Source organism: Bipolaris zeicola, assembly GCF_000523435.1.
Source record: "Bipolaris zeicola 26-R-13 unplaced genomic scaffold scaffold_459, whole genome shotgun sequence".
Classification (NCBI taxonomy): domain Eukaryota; kingdom Fungi; phylum Ascomycota; class Dothideomycetes; order Pleosporales; family Pleosporaceae; genus Bipolaris; species Bipolaris zeicola.
Window position 1 is genome coordinate 1 of NW_006912508.1, and position 9,011 is coordinate 9,011.

Sequence of the window (9,011 nt, forward strand, 5' to 3'; positions counted from 1 at the left end):
GTATTCATCAACCACCCCACACATGCTTTCAAGATCCACAGGAGCCTCCAGTTTTCATACTATGCATAGCCCACATTGCACACATAGCGTACGGCCGTGATGAAACCAGTCCCCGTGCTTACTCTGGTTTATTACATGTGTACAGCACGATGCGCATGAGCCATTTTTATGAGTGGTTCGCGCGAGTCCAAAGGGTGTACCGTGCGACTGCGTTCCGTCTTAGCGCCATGCAAGTACTGCTGCACATCAAGAGTCTCGCCCCTTCCAATCAATATCTTTCAAGATTCAGTCTATTCAATTTTCGCAAGATTGCGACCCAAACATGGGGAGCACAATCTGCTTGATATATTTATATGCTCTATTCTAGGTCTATTATGTTGTGTTGCCGCGGTGAGCGGTAGTATAATTATCTAATGATAAGTAGCCAGCTACACTGATTTCTGGGAAAAACTGTCTACAAGGCAAAGCGGAAGTCTGGGTGCTCGTCGCCCAACTCCTTCATGCTCTGATCCAAGACCTCGGGCAACTCGAGCCTCTTTTGGTCGCGCCTCTTGTTCTCCTTCTTGCAGCCGTACCAGGTTATGGTCGCGGCAATGGCACCCAAGCACGCTAGACCGAGACCAGTGCTGAAACCAGTACGGAACCGGGGGGCTTCGTTGAAGAGGAAAACGTTGGAGCTGACGAAGGCGCCGGCGGTGCCAAAGTTGATGATTGCGGCGATGGCTACGGCGCGCTTGTAGCCGCTGCCGCAGTTCATAGAGACCCAGATGATGGAGATGGGCATGGCGAGGTAGCAGCCGCATGCGATGAAGAACATGCCCATGTATCGTACCTTGGGGTTTGGCGGGTGTGCAATCTCAACGATGAGACCAACTGCGAGAACCGCCCAGCCAAAGATGTAGAAAAGGTAGCGGCGCTGCAGACGCTCACTTGCATAAGCGAAGATGACGGAGAAGGCAGCACCGACCAGGTATACGGGGATGGTGTGGACTTGAGCCTGGATCGCAGTGTAGCCGAGGCCTTTGAGGATAGTCGGCTGGAAGTTGGCGAGCGAGTTTGCGTTTTCTGTGACTCCGAGGTTCATTGCGACACTGTCGGTTTGTCAGTATTGGCGTTCAAGCAATTGAACGATATTAGCTTACCCAGTCCAGATCTTCCAGTCTTTCAGGTACTCGAGAGCCTTCTTGAGTGTGATTTCATCGTCAGACACATGGCCTCCATCAGCCTTCACTCGTGCAAGCATAAGAGCCTTTTCTTCAGGAGACAAGAAATTGCAGTCTTCTGGGAACGGAGGAATAAATGGCCAGGTGATGATGCTGATGAAGACTGTAATGCAACCTTCGATGATAAAAATCCTTTTTCGAGTTAGTAACTGCCGCTCGAATGCATGCGCAAAGTCGACTTACCATCGCCATGCGGCATAGCCAGCAGTACCGCTCATCTTAGAGATCAACGACGAGAGAAATCCGTTGATAGCACCGGCGATGATACCGGCCGTAAGGAAGTAGACATAGCGTGTAAGATACTCGCGCTTGGAGTAGTATGCGCCGATCAGATAGGCACAGCCAGAGATGAAGGCCGCTTCAGCGAAGCCAGTGAGCAGACGGCAAACAACCATTTCTTCCCATCGCTTGACATTTCCCTGTCCGATGACTGTGATGCCCCAAAAGAACATCATGACACAGAGGGATTTTGGCCCATAATGCTTGAACGCAATTTGAAGCGGAATACCAGCAACAAGGTAGCCAAGGTTAAAGACCCACACACAGATGTTGAAGCGCTGGCCGATGAGGTTCAGCTCCTTCTCCATGCCCGCGATTTTCGCATTTCCAATGTTGGCGCTGGAGAATTGAGTTAGTTTTGCAGGTGAGAGATGAGAGAGAACTCCTACCGGTCGATGAAGTTGACAAGATAGAGGATCCATAGTACAGGCAAGATCCTGATGTCGAGCTTTCGCAAAAGCTTGCGCTCAGCAGCGGGATCAAAAGAGACTTCTTCGGTCGTCGAACCAGGCGAAGACACGGATGAGCCCTGGACGAAGGCGCCCTTTTCGATTGAGCTGGGTTCGGCCATTGTAGATGGTGATTGCAGAGGTTAGGCGGGGTAAGGCCGTAGATTATAGCTGCACAATACTGTGTCTTGAGTAACCAGCAGGCCTGCAATGCAAGCAAGGACAGGGGCGACTGCAGAAGATAATGGCCAACCCCAAACACATGGCATTTAGCCGCGTGCAGGACAAAAACTGAGGTAAAATCTCCAAGCGAGATACCAACGGCGAACGGTTTGGATTGAGATGGTCTTGCTGTTCTAGAAGCACCGAAGTACCCCCAAGCGTTCAAAAGATGGGGTGATATTCGGGGGTGCCGCAAGGAGATTCGACAACTAACCATGCTACGGATCACTCACCGCATTAGTATGCCAGTCGCTCATTCGTTGGTGGTGTATTAACGAGCCACTTTTCTCGCTGCCGAGCTCTTCAGGGTTCGGCATCAGATGCTTCAAGGCCTGGACCTCCGTCTATCATGCTGATTTACGATCAGTACCCGACCCAGCGGCTCATTCGCCAATCACCTTCGGTAGAAGTACGGTATATCGTGTCTGACTGTCAATAGTGCAGCGCTATGTCTTGGTAAACGCCAAAATCGCGGGTCGGAGTAGAAATGTCCCATCCCGCCGGAGCGGCTTGTTCATCCCCACGCGACGGCCCGGGCAAAAGGTGTAACAGTAGTTAAACTTACTATTCTTCCGTCCGCCTGAAATTCTCCGTCTAGAGTACGCCACCCTGAGCTTATCTGTCCCTATAGGATTCTTATAGGCGACATGGAAACACAGCTGAAATGTTTTCGTCATAGATTTCAATGGGTGAGGGCGGGAGCGCCACGAAGCTCTCCTTGTGCAGAACCAAACGACACCACCGTGCGGGTGCAAGGATTCTGCTGCGCAATCTCGTGTTCGGCGAAATAGAGAATGCGTTCCGCTCCGTACTCCAGAACCCTATGCGAAACCCACAGCAAGCGATGCGGCCAAGGTCATATAAGGCCGCTCGGCCTTTCTTTCAAGCCTTCCCTTCCAGTAAGGTGCTCCTTCAGCTACCAGCCATAGTGGGTACCTACATACGGAAGGATTCCACCCGGAAATCATCATTGGTTCCGAAGTGTTCCATTTGTTAGAAAAATTTCGTCTCTGCTGCACAGTCATTCGAAGGATTTCAATGTAAGAAACGGTCCGGTTTTGGGCGTGTACCAGGCATGTATTGCGATGGGTATAGCGCATTGCGGAACTTGAAGCGCAAGCCGTAGTCCCAGCTGTGAAGAGGCTATGCTACATAAATAAGTGTGTATACCTTGTCATGCATAGTGGAACGAGGAAGTCTATGCACAGACCGGTACAGCCCAAACTAGATATTATCACCCGTGGAGACAAAACGCTGGGCATTTCCAGCACAACTGTCAATGAGAAGCAAGGGATCTGCTATAAGTCTACCTGAATGACTAGATGCTCTGTCGATCTCCGCATGCCTTTGGTTCGGCCGCCTGTAAGACTTCACCGCTCAAACGAGAATGTACAGCGCCTATCCGGGTGAGCAACATGATTTGCGATGGGTTACTGTAACCTTGACCTCCATCGCTACCATTCTCTTGATATGTCGCTTGTCCATCACATTCAAGAATAGGGGCTGGTTGGGGATCGAAGATGCACTGGTCATTACAGCAAACGTAAGCGTTCGAGTGCGAGTTCTGCAGACAGACACTGACAGAAGACAGATGTGGCTGATAGCCTTCGCCATATGCGTCTATATGGCTACAATCTATGGATTTGGACTGAAAGGTGCCGACATAGAAAAGTCTGGCGGTAACTTTAAGAAGGCGATCAAGGTCAGTGAAGTGGATGTAATGACTTTGAAAACCAGCTGACAGGCTGTCTGCAGTTCTTCTGGCTCACGCAAGTCTTCTACACTCTGACGAATGGCTTCAACAAAATGGCTTTCATTGCCTTGTACTACCGCGTGTTCCCCATGCCCCGCTTTCGACTGATCTGCAAGATCTTCGGTGCGGTATCAGTTGGATGGACGATATCATACATATTCGTTGTGATCTTCCAATGTACACCGATAGCCCGCGTGTACGATCGTTCAATACCAGGAACATGTATCAGCTTCTTTGGACACCGGTAAGGACTACACCAGACGTTTGTATGGCCAGTACTGACTATCTTCACAGCTGGTCCAACGCAATCACAAATCTCATCACTGACATCGCAATATTCATCCTTCCAATGCCAATCATCGTGCGCCTCAACATGTCTCTGGGCTCACGAGTTGGCCTTGTAGTCCTCTTCTCCATGGGTTTCTTCATCTGCTTAACGACCGCTCTTCGCATGGGAACGCTGCCGTTGACCCTCAGAACCAAGGACCCCACCTGGGAGTCTGCTCCAACAAATCTATGGAGCTTCATCGAAGCTGCGACTGGCGTCATTTGCGCATGTCTGATTAGTCTGCGCAAAGCTATCGCGGCATTGTGGCCCAGAAAATGGAGAAGTACCAGGGGGGCAAGCAGTGGGTATCAGCAGTATGGCAACAGCAGACCTACAGGCAATGCTCTCAGTGCGGCAAGGGGACCAGGAGGAACGGACACCTCCCATTCCTATGCCATGGGCAATGTTAAGAGCGGGAGCAGGGGGCGGCCAGACACATATGCAGACATCAGCCCTAGCGAGAGCCAGGAACACATCATGGAGGGCAAAAAAACAGTAGCACACATTACGACGAGCCGGCCTCGAAGTAGTGAGAGCGGAAGTGAGGACCTTGTTTTCGAGGGCATCACCGTCACTACGGATGTCAAGGTCGTTCGGGAGTAATGTCAAGCGCTGCATTCTAGAGAAAAAAAAAGATAATAATAATAGATATACACTGCATACTCTCGTGTTCCAAACGTGTCAGACGTCACAAAAGTACCAAAGTTATTCTCGCCCTGACCCTGACAACCCGGAAATCCACCACTCGGGTCTGATCAGTACCTGGGTGCAGTAGCCGGGGTGTACTAATGCTTGTCAGGAGCAGCACTAAAATTTAGCGCATCGTTTCTAAATCCCCACCCAGTTAGACAGTTACAGGGAGAGTGTGCTGCATATGGCCGGGTACCCAATATCGTGTCTAAGCGTTTACTCCCGGTGGCATGATAACTTTTCCATAGGCCCTTCTATTACAGTACCGCACCTGTTTCTAATAGTGCAAAGACGAGTGGCAAAAGGAAACATCACTCACCAATATCCTGACATTTTGGTCCGATTGGTCTCTCGCATCGAGCATCACATCAGCATACTATCACGCAAGGATTTTTTTCCAGTTGGGCATCATGGCGGCCGCAGCGGATCCCCTCAGCATTGCAGTGGTCGGGGGTGGCATAGCAGGCCTCACACTCGCTATCGCGATGCTGAAAAATTGCCCACACATTCTTGTCACACTCTATGAGTCTGCCAACGAATTCGGGGAGATAGGTGCAGGGGTTGGTTTTGAACCCGTCATGGTTCGCACCATGGGACTCATCGATCCACGCATTGCAGCTGCATTTGAGAAGTGCAGCAAAGGAAATACGGCGACGGAACCACCGCGGTGGTTTACTGTGAGGGTTGGCGACGAGCGGAAGAAAGACGTTACATCAGGGGAGGAGGTCTTCGTTATGCCAGCAAGGACAGGCCCTCGAGGAGGGGTGCACCGAGCGCATTTCTTGAATGAACTAGTCAAGTTGCTGCCGGAGGGTATTGCGCAATTCAGAAAGAGATTGCAAAACATCACAGAAGCAGAGTATGGTTCAGGAAAGGTGATTCTTCATTTCACTGATGGATCAACGGCACTGCATGACGCTGTACTGGGATGCGATGGAATCAAATCGCGCACGCGATCTATACTGCTCGGCGACTCTATGGCATCAAAAGCCGTCTTTTCCGGGAAGTACGCCTACCGTGGGCTAATACCCATGGCCAAGGCTATCGATATAATGGGCAAAGGTACACCGGAGACGCCGCAGCTCTACATGGGTTATCGTGGTCATGTACTTACCTTTCCCATCGCAAACGGAACACTCTTTAACGGTAAGCGGTTCATCTGGTTTTCGCAATTACTCGGGCTAAGACATCAATAGTGGTAGCCTTCTCTTCTCGCCCCACATGGGACCAACCAGAATGGGTAGTGCAGACGACTCGTGAAGACATGTTGAACGACTACGAACACTGGAATCCCGCTGTGCGCACCATCATGGAGAACCTACAGAAGCCTGATATTTGGGCACTCTTTGATCACCCACCCGCGCCAACTTACTACTCTACCAAGCTACTCCTATGTCTTGTCGGCGATGCAGCCCATGCTTCAACACCTCACCAAGGGGCGGGCGCTGGAATGGGCATCGAGGACGTCTACATCCTCAGTGAACTGCTGTCTCAATGTACCTCAAAAAGCGACATTGCGAAGGCTTTTCACGCATACGATGCGGTGAGGAGACCACGCAGCCAGAAACTCGTCAAGACAAGTCGCGAAGCCGGCATGCTGTGGGAACTTGAAGGAGAAGGCGTAGGAGATGACCTTGAAGCACTCAAGCAAAATGCATTGACTAGGATGAACTGGGTCTGGGACCATGATATCACAGAGGATCTGACACGAGCAATAGGACTCATGAGGGATGGAACAAGTGCGGCAGTACAGTAGTGCAAGTCCATAGTATTACGCAACGGAAGTTTCCTTATCGGCCGACGTAAGTTCCAAGAATTTCCCCACGCTGAGCTAGCAGCCATTACAGAACAAAGTTTTGTCAAACTTGTCTCGGCTGAGAATTGCACCAATAGACGCATACGAGCGAGCAAGCGTCGAAACGCTCAATGTGTCGGGTGACGGCGCGTTATGACTACGCCGCATCAGCCTCACCAACATCTTGTGCTACCTTACTATTACAGACTGCATGCATTAATGTGGAAGCGCACAGCCTCGTTCTAAAGCTTACAATGTTTGGAAATCATGATCCTTTGACTTTCGACTCTCCCAGAGTATCCCACGTAGGCAGAAAGCCAGGCTTGGTTCGCTGCAAAGTTGGCGCTTCGCCTTCAATGTGTTGGCGGCATAGCCACATCGCATGACCTTCTTCTTACCTTAGGAATATGCTCTCCTAGGCAGTGAGAAGCCAAGCTGTTGGATCGATCGTATGATGGTGGCCGCTTTCAAGTATAACTGAAGAGATGTTGCGGTACTCGGTGTCCTACACTTTGCAAATCATCTACTCATTACATTAACATATTTTCTCTAGGCTTTCTTCAAAATGACTCTAAACATTTCCAGGCACTCTTTTGTTGACTCGAACACACGTAGCCGTCAGCAATGGTGCCCAAGAGACGTCCTAGGTCTCTGCGATGATAATCGTTGCGTTGGTTACGCCCCCTCCAAGCGTCGCAAATGCCTGGCACACATAAATGATTGGTCCTGGAGTATGATGAGATCAATCATGGATGATATGTCACAACAGCCGCCCGATCCTACAATTCTACGGCCTCAGCTTGAACGTCTTGCTAGCTATGGACTCTGTGTACGTTACCATCAACAACAGGTTGATTCCATGGTGTACAAGTGGAGCAGCAAGATATACGCAGCTTTTCCAACTGGCAGGGTTTCAGTCAGTAATTCATCGCCATCCAACATAACGGCATCGCCCATATCGTCCACTACATCTCTTCAGCCTGAGAACCTCCGCGACATGATACAGGAGACGATGAGGTGTACGAACGAACTCCTGGAGATTGTATCGAACAATCATCCACTAGTCCAGACAACGTCCATGACTAGCACCTCAGTATCTGAAATTTCTTCACCAGCGCCGTCACGACGTTCCTCGATACCATCCGACTCGAACGAGGACTCTACAACTTCATCCACCAGTGATTCCACAGAATTGACACCTCAGACTGTCACTCCACCAAGTTCTATCTCTCAAATCTCAAGAACAGCTACACCCTCATCCGCAGACAACGCAACGGATCCCCTCACATCATCACCATCCCCTCTTCAACCACAGCCTTGCACCCGTCCCCACACCTGTCGCATCCTCCTCTCCGATCCCTGCCCAATCTGCCACGAAGGCGGTCCTCTCTCCAACTCCCCCGCCGCAGACCTAGTCTGGTGCAAATCCAGCTGCGGCCGTCCTGTCCACAAATCCTGCTTCGAAGCCTGGCGCACACAACGCGAACAAGATGGTCGGAACCCTACCTGCGTTATCTGTCGCGCAGACTGGGATGATGAGTGCGATTGCCAAGGTTGTCATCATGTTCCGCGGCGATCTAGTGACACAGCGTGCGCAATATGTCTTGATGCGCTAGATGCAGCATCAGAGGCTGGAGAAGAAGAGACTGTGTGGTGTAAAGACGGGTGCGGGAAGAGTGTGCATAGGTTTTGTTTTGAGGTTTGGGAATGGCATTGTGCGGATGCTGGGAGGGATGCGACGTGTGTGTTGTGTCGTGCGACTTGGAATACGGACTGCTCGTGTCAGTATTGAAGAAGGGATGTGTTAGATTTCATATTATGTGTTCTTAGTAACGAAGTACATGTTTCCTTACGAAAAGGTTTCGAATGGCGAATCATTTGTACTGTGTAAGAAAACGTTGATGACATGATGATGTTGCGTGGCAGCCATCAGGGTACACGCTGGTTCCGCGCTCCAGACACGTTCCGCCTCGCCCCCTGTCTTTCCGCCTGCCCTGCACAATTACAAGAAAGTTTTGCGCGCTTACGTGCATTGCATTAGTAGAGGAAGGGGGTAAAATTTGGCAAAAGCTTATTCGAACTGCTCTTACTTTATGATTTTCATTAATGTAGGTGATGTAACGTGTTTCACCACCGAGCGCCGCACCCCACCGAGCGCCGCAGTTCCCCCACTAAAACAACGTCCCAACAATAACGCGTGATGTCTCAACAACTACAAACCCAGAGAGAGTATACTGAAGCTGACGTGCAAATAGCAGTCTCTGAGCTTTCT

General features: G+C 50.5%; 4 protein-coding genes across 4 annotated transcripts; 3 read left to right on the forward strand and 1 right to left on the reverse strand.

Annotated features, from left to right (window-relative positions):
- Positions 1-454: 454 nt before the first annotated feature.
- Positions 455-2,073, reverse strand: COCCADRAFT_10186 (uncharacterized protein; the record flags this gene model as incomplete). The annotated part of the gene is made up of 4 exons (XM_007720371.1): positions 455-1,091; positions 1,143-1,355; positions 1,407-1,841; positions 1,892-2,073. 4 exons carry the CDS (start codon positions 2,071-2,073, stop codon positions 455-457), a joined length of 1,467 nt encoding a protein of 488 aa, XP_007718561.1.
- A 1,487-nt stretch (positions 2,074-3,560) lies between these two features.
- On the forward strand, positions 3,561-4,857 carry COCCADRAFT_112494 (uncharacterized protein; the record flags this gene model as incomplete). The annotated part of the gene is made up of 4 exons (XM_007720372.1): positions 3,561-3,716; positions 3,765-3,875; positions 3,929-4,170; positions 4,221-4,857. The coding sequence occupies 4 exons, from the start codon at positions 3,561-3,563 to the stop codon at positions 4,855-4,857; spliced, it is 1,146 nt and encodes a 381-aa protein (XP_007718562.1).
- Positions 4,858-5,354: 497 nt separating this feature from the next.
- COCCADRAFT_10188 (uncharacterized protein) lies at positions 5,355-6,700 on the forward strand (the record flags this gene model as incomplete). Its single annotated transcript, XM_007720373.1, has 2 exons — positions 5,355-6,090; positions 6,141-6,700. 2 exons carry the CDS (start codon positions 5,355-5,357, stop codon positions 6,698-6,700), a joined length of 1,296 nt encoding a protein of 431 aa, XP_007718563.1.
- Positions 6,701-7,304: 604 nt separating this feature from the next.
- Positions 7,305-8,531, forward strand: COCCADRAFT_31305 (uncharacterized protein; the record flags this gene model as incomplete). The annotated part of the gene is made up of 1 exon (XM_007720374.1): positions 7,305-8,531. The coding sequence occupies one exon, from the start codon at positions 7,305-7,307 to the stop codon at positions 8,529-8,531; it is 1,227 nt and encodes a 408-aa protein (XP_007718564.1).
- Positions 8,532-9,011: the final 480 nt, after the last annotated feature.